This window comes from Patella vulgata, chromosome 1 (assembly GCF_932274485.2).
Source record: "Patella vulgata chromosome 1, xgPatVulg1.2, whole genome shotgun sequence".
NCBI classification, from domain to species: domain Eukaryota; kingdom Metazoa; phylum Mollusca; class Gastropoda; family Patellidae; genus Patella; species Patella vulgata.
In genome coordinates, this window is record NC_065879.2 from 20038785 (window position 1) to 20064273 (window position 25489).

Below are 25489 nucleotides of genomic sequence, written 5' to 3' on the forward strand. Positions count from 1 at the left end.
GGTGCTATAGAACTTATGATAGGTTCCCACTATCATGATTCGTGCTACGATTGAAATCGTGGTTTTAATCGTGGAGTCATCGTGGTGATCATTTATTGAAGTAAGACGTAGCAATCGTGTTGATCGTATCGGAACGTACCAGATCGTGGACTGAATGGGGCAATCCTATCGTAACGCATCTCACGACAGTGGGAACCTAGTATTAGGGGAAAAAAACAGAAGTAGCAGACAATTAATTAAAGAAAAATTTATTTTCAAAGAAACATTATCACACAATAAAATTCCATGTGCACAATTTCATTTATAACCAAGACCTTTCTTTAATACATACATATAACTAGAGAAACTAGCTTCAGTGTACAATAATGCTATATAATGATATACATGTAATATTTTCTTAGAAAAACTGAAATATATTCTTATAAAAACTGTGTAATACAATGACAATCTCTATAAAGCTAAATAAAGAAATGAAATTCTCAGTAAAGTTATATAACGAAATGACATTCTCAGTAAACTCATATAACCAAATAACATCCTCGGTCAACTCATATAACGGAATGATATTCTCGGTGAAATCATAACGAAATGACATTCTCTGTAAAGTCATATTACGAAATTACATTCTCAGTAGTCATATAACGAAATAACATTCTCAGTAAAATCATATAACGAAATTACATTCTCAGTAAAGTCATATAACGAAATTACATTCTTAGTAAAATCAAATAAGGAAATGACATTTTCAGTAAAATCAAATAATGAAATCACATTGTGAGTAAAATTATATAATGAAATTATATTTTCAGTAAAAATTACATCATGGAAATAAATCTACAGTAAAATTATATCATGAAATAAAATTTTCATTAAAATTATAATATCATAACTTAAATTTACAGTAAAATTATATCATGAATTTCAATTTACAGTAAAATTCACTTATTAAATGATCGGTTAATTATAATTACATTTTGAAATATTAATGGAATTTATAGAATATAAAAATATACATATAGTTCCAATTTTAAATATTGAGTGAATGTGCATATTGTGCATAAAATAAGACTGTGTGAATAATATTGGTATGAAATGAAGTCACACTTACAACCCAATCAAATATAAATGTATATCTCTGACACAACTAACAAGAGTTATATAATACTGATCGCAAACAATGCAATAAAATACATTAAAACATTAGAGGATAGATGGATATCTTAGCACAGATACCATATGTCATATTTAAAGACACAGATTGGCAATTGTTTTCAGGGTAAACGAAAAGTCAGTGAAATATTCTAACATTTCAGGATTAAGTAAAATTTCAATGAAATATTCTGACATTTCAGAGTAACCAAGATATCAATGAAATATTCTGAGTTAAGCAAGATGTCAATGCAATATTCTGACATTTCAGAGTAACCATCGTGTCAATAAAATATTTTGACATTTCAGAGCAACCATCATGCCAGTTGAGATTTCGGAGTAAACGAGATGTCCATAAAATAATTTGACATGTCAATAAAATATTTTGACAATTCAGAGAGTCAACCTGAAATGGAAGCACGAAAGAATGAGCGAACAAAATATTAACATACTTGACAAATTTCGGTGTGTGTTTTTTTTTTACTATAAAAAGTTAAGTTTAATACAACAATAGTCTTGCATAACCAGTCGAGGAACGAAACCTGTGTTTCGCTGTTAGTTGTCTAGCAATAGTCGTGGAATGAATTTTGTATTTCACTGTCAGTAGTCTTGCATAACTAGTCGTGGAATGAGTTCTGTATTTGTTCTCGATCTTCCTCGTTCATAACATTCATTCTTCTTGGTGGCTGAAAAACAAGGAAAGGGGGGTAACTCTTTCTGAAGCGCCGAATTTAAACCATGTCATGGATTTATTATCTAAGCCGTCAAGTGATCTACTAAATATACCATTTATTATCGAATGTATTAGTTTGTTCAAACAGATTTTATTGCAGATAATATACAAAGATATTAAGACAAATTATAGAAATTATGAACTTGCTCCCATAATATAATGTTGATGGCAACACAAACATTTAGCATACACTAGATACAGTTATATACAAATTATATAAATATATATATATAGTTTGATATACAATAAGCGTAATTTAAATCATTGTCATTTTAATGAATTTTTGCATCTAATATAAGTTATTCATTATCATTAACTAAATATGATACATATGAGTGTACTATTGTGAGGTTATAATTTACTATTAAAACCTTTTGTTCTGAAAATATAACGTTAAACTGCAAGAAATATTTTCTTGTTGAAAACGCTTGGTAAAACAGGGCTCCCATTTAGTAAGATTTTTAATAATTCGTCAAAAGGGACCGTTGAAATATCACCAAGACAAACATACGAACACCCCATCGGAAAAGTGCCAACTCAAGTAGATCGACAAAGGGGTAGAGGTTAACCATTCACTCAATGATTGCTGTGGACTACATGATATTATGGACACTTTGATTTAATTACGATTAATTACATATGAAGGAGTAAACTGTTTGGGATACTTACTGTTGGTACACCATATCTACGTGCATAAACAACTTCTCCAAGTAGTGCTATTATTGATAGAATAAAACCAATTAGAGCAATTAAGAGAGCTCCCGAGAACCTCCTCAAAGTCACCGCCTTCTCGTAAGCTACAGTTGAATCTTGTCCAAAGCTATCAAAGATGGGCAGACCATGACTCAGGGTAGTTTCCTTCATGGCACCCTTAAGACACCCTGAACCCATCCATTTCTGCTTGATCTCATAGATCTTCTCTTGTTCCTGCAGATGAAGAATGGCCTCGTCTAACTTATTACACAGCCCCGTCTTATTTTTCTTACATGCAAACCCGTAGCCTCTATCAACCTGTAGATTATCTAACACCATCAGATCACACGGTGGTTGCGACGCTAGGTAGTCCAGAAGAGAAGCTTCGCCAATGAAAGCATAATTAGAAGTTCTGACTTTGACAAGCGCTTCATTATTAGTTGCAACATAATTACTATCAGACATATTCATACCCGCGAAGAGTCGCTTTTCTAGAAACTTTTTAGAGTTCTGCAGATACCAATACGTTGATCCTCCTTTTATGACGCCAAAAGAAGCCCTTTTTTGCTGGGACAACTCGGAGAATGTCATAAAGGGGATGTTCCTGGTGTTAGGTTCCTGTGTCAAGAAGAATGCGGTAAGGTTGGCCACATAGGTGGCTATGAACATAATGGTAAACATCCACCAGAATCCAGCCATCATTCTTCCGGAGATTGATCGTGGTGCAGCTGTATAACCTAGAAATAGTAATGACATGAAATGCAATGGTGTTTAACGTCCTACTGCCATGCACCGACTGGAATTGCAAATAACAGACAAATTCATGTGGGGTTTCGTGAGGGTGTTGTTGTTGTTTATTACAAATTCAACGTCCAATACATTACTTATAATATAATGGAGGTCACCCAACTACTCGGGGGACTTATATAGCCCAATGGCCTACTGATTGAAACATGCTAATATTTCAATAAATTTGGGGCCGGTGATACGTTTGACCTAGGGTCCATAAGTAGGTAAATCCGGCCCTGCCTGTAGTATATATTAGGGTATTACTTACTTTGCCAGGTTAAGGAACTGAAGGTGTAGAGAAAACTGTTAAACAGGGTAAGACCTTCATAGGTTGATGATTTTCCCACGAAAGAACAATCCTCGTAGGGGCTGTATCTTCCAATTCCATAGAAGAACAATGAGATTCCTATGAAAACAACAGCCACCATGACCCAAACCCCTGGAGTGAAGGGCGTAAAGAGGACTGTCAGAGGTTCAGCATTAGCCCAGGGATCTGGAGGCTTGTACAGGATACTTAGTCCAGCATTAATAAAAGGATGGGAGAAGTCAACTACTGTTGCTCTTTTTGAGGTGATGGTCAGTGGCGCCGCAGCTATATCGACATCCTGTAAATGCAAATTGTGAAACAAATAATAAACTTAGTTTCATCGTGCCTAGAATTGGACGTTTAATGTACCTTTCGAGAAGAACGACAGCCTGTTTTCATTAATGTATGGATTCCTTTGCCATAGGTGGCACCGGAAGTAAGCCGCTGGATCGCTAACAAGGACGTCAGATGGGACGTAAAACCGATGTCCCGTGTACACTTTATCGTGCACGTATGTCCGTCGAGATTAGCCCAGTTGGTGCAGAAACGTAGGACGTTACCCCCCCCCCCCTTTCATTCCATTTAGGGAAAGACAGTTCCGTTTACTTTCTTCGATTTCCAACTCTCTTTCGTGCACACGAATGTGTATACTGATGAACCTGGTGTAGCAACATCAGATTAAAGTAACAGTAATCACTTGTAAACTACAATACTGTGAACGACGAATCTCTAAAAGGAATAACAGTCAACAAATGGTTCAAATCTGTTCAGTATTTACAAAGACACGTGGAATTGAAATTATATCGATCTATGCTTTTCACTCTGCATAACGTCCGACGCTAATTGGGATAGGGTTTCCAATCTGGTCAAACTGATAGGACCATCGGGATTTTAATGACTAGACGTGACGTTTTTTGTCTTCCAGGGAGTTTTGTGACCGGGGATAGGGTGTGGAATCTGGTCAACTTGATAATATATCAGTGCAGACGGTTGGTGATGCCCATGGGGCCAACCCCTTGATTGTCTGCAAGTGGACGGTAACGAAATTAACAGCTATAATTTCAACTTCCCAACACCTTAATCTAATATGACTCTTTTCTTGGAGGCCCCCCCCCCTCCCCGGAAATAGATGTCAGGGACCGCAGTTCCTCTTTGGTTTGACCCCCGCCCCCCTCCCCCCGCCTTGAAATCAGATGCCCGGGCCCACAGCTCCTCTTGGTTGGATGCCCCTCCCTTGAAATAGATGCTTGGGACGGCAGTTCCGCTTCGGTTGACCCTCTCCCTCAAATAGGCTTGCAGCCAAAATTTCTAGCGTGAAGTTCCGCTACATGGTCCTCCCAAATAAACAAACTATACATTTTTGGAAAGCTTTTAACATCAGGAACACAAATCCAGAGAGTTCCAAGCAAAAAGTCTGCACTAACTCGATTGAGGGCCAGATGAAAATTGTGATAATTGTTAAGTAAATGCTATATTTATACTAATAATTGTGAAGTTGACATAAAATTAAATATTGGCTAAAACACCCGATGCCTTCATCCTATGTAGCGGAATTGTGTTTCTAAGCAAGGTAGAAATTTTGGCTGCAGGCCTAAAACCCCTTGAAATAGGTGGCCGAATGGTTAAAAGGGTGCGCGTTAAATAATAAGGTCTGTCATTGAATCAAGTGGTGTGGTTTTAATTCCCGCTTGTATATGACAAGAAATATGGTCGCCTGTCCAACTTCGTGGGTTTACTCCGGGGTTCACCGGTTTCCACCGCGCAGCTAAAGACCTCTACGCGCAAGCGAATTATTGAAAAATAATTGAACCATTTATTAGTCCCGAAATGTACCGAGTGGACATTACCCCCCCCCTCTCTCTCTCACTCTCTCTCTCTCTCTCTCTCTCTCTCTTCAATGTTCATCTCTTACCTTATGCACTAAATCTCCTATCATCCCGTTCCACTGTCCAGGTGTATGTTCGGAGCCATAATTGCCGTCATCTGGTGTAACTATATCATACGTAAAATTTGAATATTTACTCATCTCATCCAAGATGTCGATAATAATTCCTTGATATTGTTTTCCCTCTGTTGGCATTAAATATGGCGGCTCCTGTAAAATAAAGTAGCGTGAAATATTTAAAGGGGAAATCACCACAAACTTTCGATCGCTGGGTAAGACGCTAGTTCTCTAACGAGATCAACCCCAGGGGCGCAAAACAGGGGGGTGGGAGGGGGTGGGTGAGTGCGGCTTAGTCCAGATAGGCAGATGGGCCGATGTTTTTACCAAGTGGGCCGGTTTTTTTCAGGGAAATGGGTCGGTTTGCCGGCGGCCCTTACACGTTCAATCAAACCAAAATGAGGCCTACAGATTAATATTCAACTGAGACATTCCAAAATTACAAAATGCTAAATTTACTTAGTGCAGAACAACAGGGTGTGAAACTCCATTCTTATTTTATTTCATTTTTCATTTCGTGTAGGTATATAAATCCAACCTCGAAATATGAACACAGTGGCCTGTTTAGCATGTCTAGAAGTTTTAGCTAAAAAAAAATTCGAGCCTTTTGGCGGCGAAATGAAATGGTGTTTAATGGGCATATGCCATAAAATTTTACCCGGACAGCGGCACTACAGCCTACTCTTATATCGAATTCCAACTGCCAAGGGATCTTTTGCGTGCACGCCAATGTGTATAAGGGACCTCGGTTTTTCGTCCCATCCGAACGACTATACGTTGTCTCTTGCCAAGCCCTTTGCACCACTGACAAGGGACAACCACGCCGGAAAATCCTGATGAACTTTCTCCGTCAACGCTGGGATTGAACACCCGACCCCCAGGTTAGCGAGCCAACGTCTTATCCGCTGAGCCACCGTGGCTCCCGAGCCTTTCGTATCGATAAGTGAACATGAAACGCGGGGTCTATTCCACTAGTTACTGGACACATGACTAGGGGTGGGGGTAGTTACTCATTTGTTAGCCCGGGACGTTTCGAATTGACAAAACTGCAAGTCAGTCCTCCCACAGTTATGTCAGCCTTGTCAACTAAGTTAAGCGATGTCTACACGAAACAGCCAACCCATACAACCGTCGGACGGTCGTATCCGACCAACTAATGTGTCAAATGGTTGGATGAATAGCGTGTTGCATAGATAGGACCAGTTCTATTCAGACGGACTGATCCAATAGCCAATTGAATTGTAACATCCAATCAGAGCCACCAAACCAGAATTAAGCATATCTAGGGATTTTTCCGATGTTGTGAGATTCGCCGGTTGGTAAAAGGATAATATTCATTTCGACGTGATTTGACTAGAAAATTACATGGGCTCGGCTTGGCGGATCTGGGTGGAGACCGTAGGGACGCCCCCCCCCCCCCGTAAAACAAAAATCACTATAAAAAAGCTTAAAAAATTCATGAACTATGGCTCCAAATTTCAATCAGCTATGTTTCCAAATTTCATTCAGTATAGTAATGTTGTGGATGTTGAAACGAAATGTTATATTCCCGACCATCATAAGCGCCGCAGATTACCCTGGGGCCACCCTCCCCGACAGATGTATCGCTGTGGTATACACGCCCTGAACAAAATTTGATCAGTAACAGTTTACTAACCTCTAACGACGTTATCTTGTAGTTGGGCACATCTGCCTGAAAAATATAAATACATAAAGTTAATCAGATATTACTAAGACCGAAAGAATTAAAATTACTTGGGGTTTTTTTTTACGGTTACTCGACCGACTCTATTAATTTAGCCCAAATCGCAGATTTATTTTACATAAATCGGTTTCTGTGCGCTTTCGGCAGACACTGAAATTTCGATATTTTTACAGAACCTTAAACATACATTATGCAAGAGCTAAATCTGCCAATTGCAGATCTTTCTTTAAGCCTGAAATGTTATCTAAATTATTAATTAGACATTAATTAACTTATCCAGATCATAATCAACTCTCGGTGGTATCGCTAGGCTGCGATGTTTATTGGATTAGGTTCCGATTTGCTGTTCGACTTCCATTCATAATTAATCATGAAACGGATAATCGAGACTATGTTTTTTTATCCTACCGACTTTAGTAATGATGATCGAGGCTAGGCCGAAAATTCAATCGCTAATATCTCGGTTCATAGTGGATCAATCTGACTGAAATTTTCAGCAAATTCCCTTTACACTATTTAGTTTTAACTATTATAGTGAGAAATGAAAGCTCTTTATCTAATCTCAAATAATGTATCTTTAACTAAGGTCGAAATAAACCCTTTATGGTATCTAAATTCACATCATGTAGATTATAAAAAGGTTAATTTATTAGCTCACTTATTAATATTTGGGTGCAACGTGTACATCTGTTGTTTTTTTTAATGAGTCATTCATCAATTTGTATCAGTTACAACATAATTCGAAATTATAGGTCAACTTAGAGCGATATAAATTTTATATTGACATATTAGTTGCTACATATAGACCGAGTACTATAGTATAGTGATATTATGTTAAGCCCACCTCTCTCTCTCTCTCTCTCTCTCTCTCGCGCGCGCGCGCGCTCGCTCGCTCTCGAGTACTTTCCCCTTGTCAGCGTTGCAGGACGAAGGGCCTGACAAGAACAGGTCCCGTGTACACATTGGCGTGCACGTAAGCGATCCTTTAGCAGTTGGAATTCGATTAGGACTTAGCACCGCTGTCCGGGCAACATTTCCCTCATAACGTATGCCCGTCTTCATTATAGCCCTGTCGGAGCAGAACAGTGGGACGTTAAACCCTGTTTCATTTCATTTAATTATCCCCATTGGTTCACAAAAGTAGGACGTTAAACCACCTTCAATAACTTCTATTTTTTTAAAGATGTTGACAATAGGTTCATTTTCACAAACCTTGAAAGGTTTGAGTGGTGTGACACCGCTCATCCACTATTAAGAGGGAGAGAGAGAAATGGGGTTTAATTAACGTCCATTCGACACAAACTAGGTCATTTCGGGACTAAAACATGGTTCATTTTTATTTCAATAATTCGCTTCCGCGTAGGCGTCTTTAGCTGCGGGGCGGGGCGGTGAACCCCAGAGAAAACCCACGAGGTTGGACAGGCGACCCTACTCCTTGTCACGTACAACCTTGGAATCGAAACCACGCTAGTTGACTCAATGACAGACCTTATGATACAGCACGCACGTGCTAACCATTCGGCCATTCCCCCCTCTCCCTGATCCTCTATTAAATACCATCTATAGACGATATCTACTTCCTAACAACTGACTTGTCCAAATACAAATAATATCATGTCAAAACCCAAACGGTTATATAGGATAACAATCACAGCTTAAAACAACAACAACCACCAAATGGTGTTGGCGAGACGTTAAACCCCATACATTCCTAATGATAACATCAATACCATGTTAACAATGATCTATTCATATACACCATGCACACCCGTTGGTGAAATTTAAATAAATATGTCAATACATGTTGGTATCCATAGAAACATATTACGCACCTGCTCCTTAAAGGGATACAAGGTCAATAAATTATTTAAATTAAACACAAATAAATTCAGAGAAAATCTTATTAAGAAAGTAATTTAGAAATGAAATTGAGTGCAATATGGCAGAACCGTTCTAATCTATTTAAAATCGGAGTCTTCCGTGAGTTGATTATGGTCTTGTCATGTTAATAAATGCCTAATAAATAATTTATATAACCTTTCAGACCTAAAGAAATGCCTGCAATAAGCCTGTTTAAGTAAGTAATTTACAAATGAACTTGAGTGCAATAGACATTAAGATCAAGCCGTCTTTATCGCCATTTGCTTAAAGTAACCTGTGTCATTTGCAATTTTCGCTCAAATTTCTCAAGGCTTAATCCATGCTAATGTGAACTCCGATTGATTATTGAACATTTGATTAAGAAATCCAAATCCAAATACCAACACTAGATAATCTCCCGGCTTGAATTCAATAGGATTTAATCTAGGCCTATCAATGATTATTCGCAGACAACGAAATGGTTGCGGGCTTGTTACATAGCTAGCAGCATTGATCGATGGAATTTGAAAACAACATAGTTTTGTAAATATGAAATGGAATTGAACCATTTTTTTTTTTACTGATATTTAGATTTGAAATGAAATGAAATGGGAGAACGAGTTAAGATTAAAGAATCGTCGTAATTTGCAACGCATTCTATAGCGCTAAAATGACGCATTGAGATTTTAATATGTTCAATTACTAAATTGAACTTGGAATGTACTTGACTACCATCTTTCAAATAAATGAGTTAACTGAAGTCCAAAAATTCGGAATTAAACCCAAATATTTATTACTTTCGTTGCCGATAATAAAACAATATATTTAATCGCTTTGGTGCAATTCTATTTATAATTAAAGATGCATTATGAGAGAGAGAGAGAGAGAGAGCGAGAGAGAGAGAGATGGGATTTAATGTTCACTCGACACAAACTAAGTCATTTCGGGACTAACAGTGCATTAATTCGCTTGCGCATAGGCTTATTTAGCGGTCGGAAAAAATCACGAGGCTGGACAGACGACCCTACTGCTTGTCACATACAAGCGGGGAATCGAAACCACGTCACTTGATTCAATGACAGACTTTATGATGCAACGCTGATGCATTATGAAATATTTAGATAGAGAGCTGACAGTTCTCTCTATAATAATTTAAAAATAGATAATGAAAAAGGTATACATTTAAAATTTCTCTCAAATTACTTTATTTTGAGCGAAGTTATCAGTGTTTGAAGTTTTGATAAGAATAGTGTAGTCTCGATTTTTATTGCTACCAATGTTACGATACTAAACAAAGTCTCGATAATGCTCTAGAGAGTTGATTATTTATATAACATATCAGGCCAAACAAAAGACCTGCAATGGTCAGATTTAGCTCTATCATAAGTTATATTTAATAGGAAACTTGGCAAGGTTATAATCAATCCTATAAATCCTGATTATATCAAAGTTATAATCGATAATCCACTTGTTATTTCCTATAAACTGACCGTATTTTATTTTACAGTCTGATAAAGGAAAGTGACGTGGTGGATATTTTACAATCTGATAAAGGGAAATGGTGTAATGGATATTTTACAATCTGGTAAAGGAAAATGATATTGTCGATGTGTAATACAAAGGAAACCAAGGTCCCGTGTACACACTGCCACCCACCCAACCCCCACACCCGTCTAAGTAAAACTTTGTAGCATATATGTATCTACGATGTAACTTATTTAAAATATACCCAATATTGCCCCTTTAAGAATGCGTCACGATTGAGAACGTCTTTAACGACAAGGTGTTTGTGACACATTAGTTTATACGCCCTATTTATAACCCTGTTATCAAACCTTATCAGATATGATTATTCATATGTAAATATTACAAGACGTAAGCCCATTTTGAATGTACTGTGTATAAATTACGTCATTTCGTGAAGATTATCAGTCTTTATATTGTTTGAACATGGATCAGAATGGCAAATCTATATCTATTGTACGTGATTCGCCATGTTTCAATAGATTTTACATTGAGTTAGACCATGGGCATAAAATGAAGTGTCTATAGTGGTCTCCCTTGGGAAAAGTATTTAGTTTATTAAAATGTTACAACCAATGTCTAGACGAGACATTAATGTCCTGGTTAGGAAAATATATTAGACCCCCAGGAATTGTTAGCTATATCAGACTCCCAGAAATTGTTAGCTATATCAGATCCTCAGGAACTATTAGCTATATCAGACCTCCGGGAATTGTCAGCTATACCAGATCCCCAGGAATTGTTAGCTATATCAGATCTCAAGGAACTATTAGCTATATTACATCTCCAGGAATTGTTAGCTATTTTAAACCCCAAGAAAGTGTTAGCTATATTTGACCTCCAGGAATTGTTAGCTATATTTGACCTCCAGGAATTGTTAGCTATTTTTGACCCCCAGGAATTGTTAGCTATATTTGACCTCCGAGAATTCTTAGTTCCCTGAATTGTTGGCTATATTTGACCTCCAGGAATTGTCAGCTATATCAGACCCCAGGCTATGTAAGGTTTCTAGAATATGCTAGAACAACCCGCTTTGTGACCTGCCACCCGTCACTACGTAGAGCTAATTGGCACGATAGACTTTCACACCATTTAAAAGATAATGCCGCTTTTCCTGTATTTTCTAATAGAGTACTACCACCGGGAAATTAATGTCATTCACACACCGACCTGTTCATTTAGTTCAAATGTTATTGAGTCGCTAAAACTAACCTAGATATGTAATAGTTTATATTGTCATGAAAGGGAATGAAAGAGATTTGACTTTTCTGCATCCACTGTGAAGAGAGAGAGAGAGAGAGAGAGAGAGAGAGGGTGTTAACGTCCACTCGACACAAACTAGGTCATTTCGAGACTAACGTATGGTTCATATGTGTATTTTAATAGTTCGCTTGCGCGTAGGGGTCTCTCAGCAGTCGGAGGAAACTGGAGGAACGGGGAAAACCCAAGAGGTTGGACAGGCGATAATGGAGAGGAGCATATGAGGAAAAAACTTCTGCCCGGAAAGCAAACATCAAACCACACAAATTCTGACGTCGATATAAAGGTTAAATACTCACACAAAACTGTATGAATAGTATACATGGTTATCTTATTACTAATCTCTTTTTGTTAAAGTAACGATGCGCCATTTGCATTTTTTAGTAAAATATCAAATTTCTTACACAGCTTAATCCACGCTAATATATACCCAGGTTGATTTTTTAATTAAATTAAGAATACAGAATCAAAACACTAATTTAAAACAGGCCTATCAATAAATTTTCGCGGATAACAATATGGCGGCGGGCTTATTACATAATGAAGCAGCATAAATGGAGGAAATTTCAATTCGACATATTTGTGGAAGGAATTGAACCATTTTCGGGCTGATTTTTCTATTAGAGATTCGTCTTTATATCATATTTCGCAAGTGACTTTAAGTGAGTATTTTCAACGAGTTACCAATAAATGTAGATGTATTATATTTGAAATGAAAGGAAATGAGTTTTAACGTTCTACTTTTCTGCACCGACATGTAGAATTGTTCTCACGAGGCTGGACAGGTGAAACCACACTAGTTGACTCAATGACAGACCTTATGATTCAACGCGCATGTGCTAATCATTCATCCACCCCCACTCCACCCACCCACACACGCAATAGAGGTGCCATTATGATTAACGAAAGAAATGAAATGGGATTTGACGACAAACATTGCTGAAAAAACCTGGGTCAATGAAGATCCACATACACCAGTGTGCTAAGAAGGAAATTTTGCCCGGACAGCGGTACTACGGCCTATACTCTTATATCGAATTCCTATTGTCAAGAGCCCTTTTACGTGCACACCAATGAGTACACGGGACCTCGATTTTTTGTCCTATCCGAACAACTATTCGTGATCCATCCCTATCCCCCACCCTCGAGACTAGAGGAAGATGAAAGTCTGTTTTATACTCAACTGGGCAAAGCCGGTGGTGACGAAATGTGTTTTAGACTACAGTGTGTATGACAGTGTTAAAATATTATAGACTTTGGTCGGGGGCGACTGAGATCTTGGGATCCTTGCCTGCCGCAATCTCAGACAGCCAACCTATCATGAGAGCAGACTCGCGGTTTGCACTGCTGACAGACCTCAGATCCACATCGCAACAAACTGGACTATTTGGTCAACCAATGTCAAATAATATAAAAAGAACACCGACTAGCCTATATATTCTACCAAGACACACACACAATTGATGTAACGGTGAATGGCTTTGAATACAGGTCAATCACCTTATAGTGGTCTACAACAAGGTTCACATACAGTATCGTATTTATTAAATGACTCTATACGTGACTCGGATCCTGCATGCCACACCCCCTACTTTACAAAATGAAATGAAATGAAATGGGGTTTAACGCCCTACGCTTCAGCTCCGACTGGGCTACGGGCATACGCTATACAGTGTGCTATGAGGGAAACCTTGTCCGGACAGCCTACTTTTATGTCGAATTAAAATTGCTAAATGGGATATTTTACGTGACACACCTCGGGTTTTCGTCCCATCCGAACGAGTATACGTTGTCCCTTGGCAGGTCCTCTGTCCTGCACCACCCACAACGGAGGTGGGGGGGGGGGGGCACGCTGGAAAATCCTGTTGAAATTTCTCTGCCAACACAGGAATCGAACTTAGGATCCCTAGGTTAGCGAACCAACGTCTTACTCACTGAGCCACCGCGGCTTTACATTATCATCTTTTGACCAAACATTTCTAGTAATCAACCCCATTTTATTTTCAATCAGTTATAGTTATTTGAAACAAAATCGTGAATCACAATACCACAAAGAAAACTACACTAAATATGTCTGCACGAGATATTGTATTTTCAAAATCCAACTAGAGATATGTTTCTTCGAATATTAAGGTACTAGAAATATGATATCTTTTATTAGTATTAAGATACTAGAAATATGATATATTTTATTATTAGTGAGACACTATAAATATGATATCTTTTATTAGTATTAAGATACTAGAAATATGATCTTTTATTATTATTAAGATACTGGAAATATGTTATTTTTTATTATTTAGATACTAAAAATATGACATCTTTTACTATTATTAGGTAGGATACTAGAAATTACTAGAAATATTATATGTTTTATTTTTATTAAGATACAAGAAATATGTTAACTTTTATTATTATTAAGATACAAGAAATATGATATATTCTATTAGTATTAAGATACTAGAAATATGATATATTTTATTATTAGTAATACAATAGAAATATGATATCTTTTATTAGTATACTAGAAATATGTTATCTTTTATTATTATTAAGATACTAGAAATATGATATATTTTATTAGTATTAAGATACTAGAAATATGATATCTTTTATTAGTATTAAGATATTAGAAATATTATATCTTTTATTATTAGTAAGACACTAGAAATATGATGTCTTTTATTATTAAGATACTAGAATATGCCTGTTTTATTATTAAGATACTAGAAATATGCCTGTTTTATTATTACAATACTAGAAATATGCCTGTTTTATTATTAAGATACTAGAAATATACCTGTTTTATTATTAAAATGAAACTAGAAATGTGTATATGAATATGCATGAGATCTGTTATTATTAAAATCTCCTTTGACACTGGTGTTGTGATCAATAACGAATTCTTCAGCAAACTACTGTATTTGATATCCAATCAGTCTATATACATGTCGCTTAGAGGCCTGCTCGCTAATCAGGAGGAAGTCGCGGGTTCGCCCCCAGTCTATATAAATCTTCGTCATGCCATACAAATCATGCACGTAATTTATTGACTAATATAGTTATGTTTTAAAAACTTAATGACTGATTCACTGATGAGATATTTGACGAGCGGGCATTAGAATGTTTTCAGTTGGTTCAAAAAGAATGCAATTACAGCTTCAAATGAAATTTCGTTACACGCTGATTTGTGTCCCAAGTAAAATGTGTTAGGTAATACTTGCTTTAATACACTGTAAGTCCATATGTGTGATCTCGTTTACAAGATCATTGAGTATGACGTTAACTTGCTAACCTAGAGGTCCCGTGTTCGATCCATCTGTTGTAGGACAAAGTTATCCGACATGGTTCCGTCTTTGTCAGTGGTGTAGAACGGAGGGCTTGGCAAGAGACAACGTGTAGTAGTTCGGATGGGACGAAAAACCGTGGTCTCGTGTACACATTGACTTGCACGTAAAAGAACCCTTGACAGTTGAAATCCATATAAGAGTAGGTCACAGTGCCGATGTCTGGGCAAAATTGTCCTCATAGCACACTGCATGGTGTATGTCCGTCTTCATTATCCAGGTCGGTGCAGAAAAGTAGGACGTTAAACCCCATTTCTTGTCATTTAATGTTGACAAATAGCAATATATTGCTATAAAACAAGGATGAGTTGCTATTATAAATACACTGCGATATTACTAATGTGGCGCATGCGTTAAACCACCAACTACTTTTTGGTTTAGAGAGAGAGAGAGAGAAATGGGGTTTAACGTTCACTCGACACAACTAGGTCATTTCGGGACTATCATATGGTTTAATTTTATTTCAATAATTCGCTTGCGCATAGGGGTCTTTAGCCGTGGGAGGAAACCGGAGGACCCGGAGAAAACCCACGAGGTTGGACAGGCGCCCTACTCCTTGTCACGTACAACCGGGGATTCGAAACCACGCCAGTCGACTCAATGACAGACTTTATGATACAGCGCGCGCACGCTAACCATTCAGCCATCCAACCCCCCTTTTTTGGTTTAGATTACAAAACCATGTTTATTGACCCAACGGTCGTGTACAGAAGAGACACAAAACAAAACAAACAAAAACTCTCTTGGAAAAGAGAGAGAGAGAGAGAGAGAGAGAGAGAGAGAGAGATGGGGTTTAACGTCGACTCGACACAAACTATGTCATTTCGGGACTCTATTCTTCCCCGTTGACGACACCACATCTACTCTTATATATAGGTTAACTTGTTTACTACGAATGATTTCGACAACAACAAAATTTGCATACTCACGCCATTGATTGTAATGATAGTAGCCAGCAACAAAATCCCAGAAACCATTTTGAATAATATATAAGTTTTCCTGGTCAGTTTTTGAATTACATATAAAACATAATGCTCGTCTAAAAAAACTAATTGTTAAACGAGACAAGCGACAGCATGTAGTTTAACAGTAATAAAGCTCTAGATAGGGTTTCACGACACGTGACATTCACTGGTTAGCTATCACCTTTACAAAAGCTTCAAGTACATTTAAGCCGTGGTTACACTGTTTTTTGTCTGTCATTAAATCGTTACGATTTGAAAGTAGCCTTAAAATCGATCTTTTTAAACGGTTCTGTTAAGAGTCGCTGGTGTTTAAAATATTTATGCATTGTCCGCAAATTGGACAACTTAAAAAACACATCGATTTACCAACATAAGTTCGACCGTGTTAGCGGGGAATAGTTCAAGTATTTGTGTATTATAATGAATGGAGAACTTCAGTCATTGTGGTAGGCTATATTATATGCCGTGCGCTTCACTGAGCGTATATATATATAGGCCTATAGTGGAGATATGCGGTTTTTACCTATGTATACCTTACAAACACGTAAAGCCTCAAGGGCAAACTGCCTAACTTAGTGTATCTTCCGGTAGTAACGGTACACATTCATACGAATTTCATTTACATTAGTAAACAGCGTTAAACTGCAATTTTGTAAATGCTAGGTGCAATACGAAAGCGTAGCGAGGCAAGCACATTATATACCCTTTCTAGTGATTTGTCGATTGATCAAAACATCTTATATTTCCGAAAAGAAAAAAAAAACAACTGGGCAGACCGAGCTAAAGATATTTCCGTACGAGAAAATATTTCTTTCTGGAAAGCCGTTTGATATTTCTAGCGTTTCTTCCTAGTCTTTTTCGATTGTCAACTGTCAAGGATTCTCTAAAGATACCTTAGTTAGTTTTATAAAGAGTTGGCCATTCTTGCTATAATAATTCAAAAATAGATGATGAACAAAGAAAATGTTGAAAATTTCAGTCAAATTACTGTGTTCTGAACGGAATTGTCACTGTTGGAAGTTTGGACTAGAAATAGGCATCAATTGGCGATCGTTTGATTGACAGACGATAACGCCACCCACATATTCTCGATTATATTATCAAGTAACATGCTCAATGGTTATGGTAGCCTCGCTTAGCAGGCCTTTCATTACCAGTTTCCGGTACTGAAATCAGCGACTAACGGTAAACGTTAGCTTGGTCCGCCATTTATTGATTTAATTTTAAATGGACAACTGTTTAAATCCAAACTGTATCCAAACCATCCGTGGGTCTATGGAGTTAGTTAATTAATAATTTATATAACATCTATATAGGCAGATTCAGCTCATGTATAATGTATGTTTAAGGTCTAGGGTTAGAGTTAGCGCTAGCCCTGTTTGCATTTCGTTAACGTAACGAAATCTGCAGGTGGCCTTAATATTTAGATCTAACCCTTTCCTTCCCACTACTAAAGACCCCTACGCGCAATAGATCATTAAAGTAAACAAATAATAGTGTCAAGGGGTCTCGTGGTGAAATGAAATATACCCTACGACATTGTGACTATTTCTTCACCAATATATTTATCTATAAGAGGGCTTTAAATTTCATGTTATCTTGATCTTTACAAGCGGGTGTGAATATAACATTATGTTATCTCTGCTGTAGGGGCGGCACAGAGAGAGAGAGAAAGAGAGAGAGAGATTGTTTAATAAATGCCTGACAGAGATCTAACATCCTTGAGTTACTTTCACTCAATAAAAAATTTGCTTAACTTTCAAAGGAGCAAGATACTGTTCAATAGCTTTAAGATAAAATGTATGACCAATGCGAGAGCGACGCAAATAACTCCATTCGTTCTGTTGGTTCTATAGGAGGTTCACCAGTAAAAGAGGCTTAATATGATGGCCATAGATCACTAATGTTCCCAAATTTTCGTTGGGTAGAACGCTTTCTACCACAGATGGAGCAACGTGTGGCAACCCCTTGCTCAAAAGCACGTATGAGGTTGACCATGGAAAACTTGAGAAACACAAACTGGAAGTAAAGAAAAGTAAACATGCAATTTTCCACCACACATTTCAACCTGACCAACCTCTCAACTCTTGTATCATTCCGCCTCAAAATCAAGAATATTTACCAAAACCTGGCAGAAAATGTATTTTCAAACCCTTTTCTTCCGATTCTACATCAAAAAGTGAACAAAAATCACCATGCAAAAGGGTGGGGGGGAGAGAAAGACTAAAAATAACTTTCGCACTTCACTCGTGACGGCCTATGAATATTTGGTGAGCTGTGTCCCGATAACGATAGTTCAGGCGAAATAGAGTTGTTTCCCTTCATACGGAATTCATGGGGGATACTCAGTTGAAATTTCCGGTTCAATTGAATTCTCAAAATTCATTAGGGGTGCTCGATTATCTGTCCAGAGTGGTGTGAATGGAATCGTAACGTAATTAAACACAACGATATGTTTCAAGTTGATTGAGATATTTTTTATGCAGTCGGCGCATGCGTTGTAGCCCTTAACCACCCTTTTACTTGATTCTCACTATTTTTGAGAATTCCGGAACGTTGAATCGAGTATTTCATGACTATATTATTATGCTTTGTAGTTTAGGAAATGATACTATATCGACCAATCACCAATCGTTTGATTACATCACGATTCTGCTCACATAACGCCTGTATGAGACCCAGGGGATAGGCCTACTCGATTGAACGTTCGGGAATTAAATTCTCTCAATTCCAAAAATAGTGTCAATCGAGAGAAAAGGAGAACTTCGGAGTACAACGCATATGACAGCTGAAACATATTTGTTACTTAATATACGTCACGATTCTAGACACACCACCTCAGCTGTTCGGGCTCGCAAAACTATGACAGGGCTGAATTCCGTATCACTTGATTGCAATTATGTCAATTCGGGACGTTCCGGCTGACAATCGACAATGTTAAGGGTTTGGTTATGGTAATATGTTTTAGTATGATACTTCAAGTTTGCGTATCCCAGAGTTACATTGTTCAAACCCATACTAAATCGGTAGTAAAGACATGGCCATTGGAACCGGGGAAAGAGACCAGAATTAACATTGAAGTAAATGGGGACATTAATGGTGGTCTGCCTCCTATATAGTGATAAGCCTGGCAGTGAATGATAAGCCTAAATTTGAAGATATCATCTCTAAATTAACAGAAATGTGATATTTAACTTTTAGATTATAAAAAAGTGAAATGGTAACATTTAAAATATATTTTCAAACTTGTGAGGGGAATCTTTGATTTTTGTCCAATTTTTGTGATTTTCAGTGTTTATCAAATTTTCAATAATAAGGTGAACCAAGCCGGAAAATCTGCATGAACTTTCTCGGCCAATGCAGGGGTCGAACACCCGACCTCCAGGCTAGCGAGCAAGCGTCTTACCCACTTAGCCACCGTGACTCCCATATGTAACTAACCAAACCCCTTAAAGATATGGGAATAATAATAGAGTATTTATCCAATATTAAATGTACAGTAGATCTATTGTCCAGGTTTTAAACAGTATTCCACAAGTTAAACAAGAAAAAGAAGACAGGAAATACACGTGGTTTAATGAATCAGTGATTGACAATAGTAAGTGCACTACACACACAAAAAAATCCGGTAAGGCAAATCTGGGGACAAGACAAACTACACAGACATTGCAAGAAATAAACAGCAAATCTTTCACAGTGCTACGCAGTCCTGGGCCTGTAGTAACACATGTAGGAACTTTACGGTATCAAGAACTTTCATTCAGGATTTACAAGAACAAGCCACACCAATTTGATTACAAAACAATTGTAGGCCTGTAACTCCCTTAATTTCAAATTAATCTGGGGCCTGTTTCACGAAATTTTAACTAAGATAAAATCCAGATTTTAGTAATTTGATTGGATAATATTAGATTGATTTTAGTGCTTAGCCAATCAAAATTGAAGTATCTACTAAAATATGGATTTTATCTTTAGTTAAGATTTCGAGAAACAGGGCCCTGGTCCATAACGGTACTACCCATAGCTTAAAGATACATTGTGTAAGACTTAGCACCCCCCCCCCCCCCCCTAGTTACGGGCCTGTAAAGGGTTGGCCATTCTTGCTATAATAGTTCAAAAGTAGATAATGCTAAATAGAATAATGAACATTTCATTCACTGTTTGTAGTTTTGACAAGATGTGTGCATTGAATTATCGTAACCACGGTAATGGTAGGCCTATATTTGGGGCTCACCCTCGCTTCTCCATTTTTACATTTAAATATTTAAATTACTACATTTAAATATTTAAATTACTACATTTAAATATTTAAATTACTATATTTAAATATTTAAATTACTATATTTAAATATTTAAATTACCACATTTAACTATTTAAATTACTACATAATAACTTTATTCAAATATTTAAATTACTACATAAAAACTTTATTTAAATATTTAAATTACTACATAATAACTTTATTTAAATTTTTATTTATAACTGTAATAAATTTGAATGTTCAGTGTTCGTTGTATTAAAAACGAAAGTGCGCTTTTTTCAAAGTTTTTTGAATCTACAGACTGTATGAAATTGGGCACGGATTTTAAAAATAATGTTATATTTTTGTCCATATCCAAAAACAGAATTCACAACTGTGGCACTTCGGTTGTTTGGTACTCTACAAATTGTTGCAGATATTATGCGCCAAACTTTTGTATTTATTAATGTGTTTTGGTGGCATTTCACATAGGGTTCGAAAATGGTCTGCATTAAGTAAAAGAGTGGTTTCTGTAATTTCGTTGTCGACAAAAATCGCTAACCAATTTTTGTGGTCCCAGGTAAAGTATTTATTATACAGGTCCACATACCTGTATATTCCAGTTCAATTACTAAATGCCATTGAAACAAAGTATTTATTGTTCAGTTTGTCTTAAACAATGTGCGAGTGTTCTTGAATCATAGTAGTCATATTTATGACATTAAACGAAAATATGTGTGGACTGGAAGTGGGTCATTTCTATAGTAACCATTCCTATAGTAACCATTCCTACAAGAAACTGTAGTGATCCATTTTCCAAGCTACAGAATACTACAGAATTCCTTCCTATAAATAAATGTAGAATTTCCTACAAACTATAGTATATCCTGTGGGATATGCGCTACAGACACTGTATAATTTTTAGGGTCATTATTTCCTACAGGCCCCCACAATTTTGTCCTATAGAAAATGGGACACACCCCACACAACACTCTATAGAATTTTCTATTGAATTCTATAAATACTACACTGGTATTCTGTAGGACTTTTTGCTAAGGGCGCTCGATTACAATGTCGTCAAATAGGGAATGTTCTGGACTGACAATTTAACGCCTTTTTGAAAAGCGAGTATGGAAATATATTAGAAATTGTTATAACTATAATCAAAAAGATATTGGGTTAAACATCCCACTATGGTGGACTATGGTTGCCATAGCAAATACACATTATTTTAATGAAATTTTAATATTTTTATTTATTTTTTTTTAATTCTTTTTTATTCATTTAAAAAACAATTTAAATTTATATTATTTTCATTTTTTTTTTAATTACTGTTGTAAAATTATTATTATTTTTTTTCATTTAAATATTTTTTTTTAATTTTATTTTTTATCGTTATTATATATTTTTTTTTTATTTCATAAATAATTTTTTTTTTTCATGAACAATTTATTTTTATATTTCATGTCAAAAAAAATTAATTTATTTTCTTAAAAAAAAAAAAAAAATTTTTTTATTATATTCTTAAAAAAAAAAAAAAAAAATTTCTAAAAAAAATTTTTTTTATTATCTAAGAATTTTTTTTATTATTATTTATTTTCTAAAAAAAAAAAAAAAATTTCACGTTCAGAGCGTTGCCATAGGGCCGCGGCTATCCAGCTGGACACAGCTCACCAAATATTCACCCACGCATGTAGGGCAAAGTTATTTTTAGTCTTTCTCTACCTTTCCCTTTTCCCCCCTTTTGCATGGCGATTCTTGTTGACTTTTTGGTGTAGAATCGAAGAAAAGGGTTTGAAAATACATATTTTACCAGGTTTTGGTGAATATTCATGATTTTGAGGCGGAAGGATACAAGAGTTGAGAGATTGGTTAGGTTGAAATGTAGGGTCCAAAATTGCATGTTTTCTTGTCTCTACTTCCACCTTGTGTATCTCAAGTTTTCCATGGTGAACCTCATGCGTGCTTTTGGGCAAGAGGTTGCCACATGTTGCTCCATCTGTGGTAGAAAGCGTTCTACCTAACGAAAATTTGGGAAAAAGTTAGAGCCGGTCTAAAAGCCGAGAATTAACATTAAAGTCAATGGGCAAATGTTTAGTGATCTGTGGCCTGTCTATGAATCGTAACTGATTGCGAGTTGTCTCCCAATGAAAATTTGGGAAAAAGTTAGAGCCGGTCTAAGAGACGAGAATTAACATTAAAGTCAATGGGCAAATGTTTAGTGATCTGTGGCCTGTCTATGAATCGTAAGTGATTGCGAGTTGTCTCCCTTATTCTTGTAGTCTCGTGTCATCAGTCGACTCTACCTGCTGCTAAAACCAATATTCGTTTTATCAACATGAATCCTTCGACGAAAGCACAGGGCGTTAGTTTTCACAATTAAGTATGAATATTTAATGAAATAGGTTAGGAATTGGAATACCAAAGTCTCGACCTACACTAGGATTATACTAGGTAGGCCTAATGGTATAATGTCGTCCTATTTTACCATGCAGTCGTAAAATTTATTTGATATTTGATTATGCTCTAAGTCTAATGTTAACTAAGTAGTCTAAGAAGTCTAAACTCAGATTTCAAATAATTTCTAACAAATTGCATTGTCTTGTATGAAGAATAATTTGTCAGGAGTCACGAGAGCGTGGTAGTGTTTATTTTGCCGCTGAACGGACCTACACACAAATAAAAATAAACGGTATTAACTCATAGTTGTAGGACTAGGACAAAATCGTTTAGGAATCTTTATTGAACAGGGTTTGGCTTTATCATAGAAGTAGATATTATAAAATTTCCCACTCAACAACAGTAAGAACAGACTTGAAGTTCGTTATGAGGGGGTGGTTTATAAATGTTTTGGGTTGAAATACCCTTTAGCATTCATTTTATCAGAACAGTGGGAAGTAACACCCCATTTTTTTATTTGCACTATTCATATTTGAGATTAATAGATGTGTTACAGGGCAAACTATTACTATTCAGAGTGGGAGTTACACCCCATTATTATTTTTTTGCACTATTCATATCTGAGATACGTAGATGTGTTACTAGTCAGAGCGGGGTCCACGGTTGCTCAAAGAGTATGAGATTGAGAGAGAGAGAAATGGGGTATAACGTCCACTAAACCCAAACTAGGTCATTTTGGGACTAGCATGGTTCAATTTTATTTCAACAATTCGCTTGTGCGTAGGGGTTCTTTTCCATGGAAATTTGTTCAGTTGGGGGTAGGGAGAGAACAATCGAAGGATATCTTTCGATGAATGTCTGTACAAGAACATGGGTCTGCGGAGAATTTTGCCTGGGGACCATCAGGGTATCTTTTACATTGACATAATTCAGTGGGTGTATATTCTTATACTTTCCTATAGATTAAATACGATCTCCAAATTCTTTGAACATCTGAGATCTATTTTTTCATCCCTTTCGACCCCTCTCTTTCCATTTAGTAAGCCCTGTAATTTGGATTATGGGTAGAAAATTGTTTAAATTGTGGTTATTTTTGCTCCTCCGTTGGAATTTTTTTGTATGCATACTTCTTCACATTATTTTCTTATCAATGGAACATAACCATAAAATGCTGTATTTAATTTATATTTCAGGATGTACAAGCAGGAGACCAACACCAACCAATTTTAGGAGATCAAGTAGGCAATGCATCGAAACTGACATGACACCTGTCACAATTCGTAGAAATGAAATGGGGTTTAACCCCCTTCTGTTCTGCTCCGACTGGGCTAATGAAGACATAAATGAAATGGAATGAAATGAAATGGGGTTTAATGTCCTACTGTTCTGCTCCTGACCTGGGCTAATGAAGACGGGCATACGCCATAGTGTGTATCAGGAAAATTTTGCCCGGGCAGTGGCGCTACGGCCTACTCTTATATCAAATTCCATCTGCCAAGGGATCTTTTACGTGCATTCCAATGTTTACACAGGACCTATGTTTTTCGTCCCATCCGAACGACTAGACAGCTGTCCTTGTCAGGCCCTCCATCCTGCATCACTGACAAGGGGAAACCACGTCGGAAAATCTGGATGAACTTTCTCGGCCAATGCAGGGATCGAACACCCGACATTGGCCGAGAAAGTTCATCCAGTGAAGACGGGCATACACCATACAGTTTTGCTATGGGGAAAAATTTGCCCAGGCAGCGGCACAATGGCCTCCTCTTATATCCAACTGCCAAGGGATCTTTAACTTAACGTGCATGCTAATGTATACATGAGACCTCGGTTTTTCATACCATCCCAACGACTAGACAGCTGTCCATGTCAGACTCTCCGGCCTGTACCACTGACAAGGGGAAACCGCACCGGAAAATCCTGATGAACTTTCTCGGCCAATGCAAGGATCGAACACGCAACCTCCAGACTAGCATCTTACCCACTTAGCCACTGTGGCTCCCTACAAATTGTAGAGAAATGAAATACAACCTGTGTATTACTTGAATATCAGCATTTCATATTTGACTACGGGTTCACACTATAAACTTCAGAATGCCTCGTTCGACATTTGTGTCCAAACGTGGCAAAAACGTGTTAAAATATTTGGCACAATTTTGCCACGTTGTAATGTGGTAAAAAAAAATGCCAAGTTTGTCTAGGGTTTCAAAACGTAGGTTATTTTTAAATTGCCATGTTTTTGGAACGGGGTATTTTGTCCAGAACAAAGTATCGTGTACATATTGGCGTGCATGTAAAATATGCCTTGACAGTTGCAATTCTATATAAGAGTAGACTGAAGTTCAGCTGTATGGCGTGTGCCCGTCTTCATTAGCCCAGTTCGGAGCAAACAGTAAAACGTTAAACCCCATTTCATTTAATTTTCTTATCGTCACGTATCTTTATTATAATACTGCTTGTGAACTATAAATATATCAGCCATCGCATTTTCCATAACTTCAGTGGCATATGCTAGTCAAAACGGTACAATAATATTGGGATTGGGCGCCCTACAAATCACTAAAAGTATAACAA

At 36.9% G+C, this 25489-nt stretch overlaps 1 protein-coding gene across 1 annotated transcript; it reads right to left on the reverse strand.

Annotated features, from left to right (window-relative positions):
* Positions 1-232: 232 nt before the first annotated feature.
* Positions 233-16436, reverse strand: LOC126828267 (glutamate receptor ionotropic, kainate 3). The gene is made up of 6 exons (XM_050557952.2): positions 16239-16436; positions 7271-7306; positions 5584-5766; positions 3633-3969; positions 2552-3312; positions 233-1835 (listed from the first exon to the last, which is right to left on the reverse strand). Exons 1-6 carry the CDS (start codon positions 16284-16286, stop codon positions 1767-1769), a joined length of 1434 nt encoding a protein of 477 aa, XP_050413909.2. The 5' UTR covers positions 16287-16436; the 3' UTR covers positions 233-1766.
* Positions 16437-25489: the final 9053 nt, after the last annotated feature.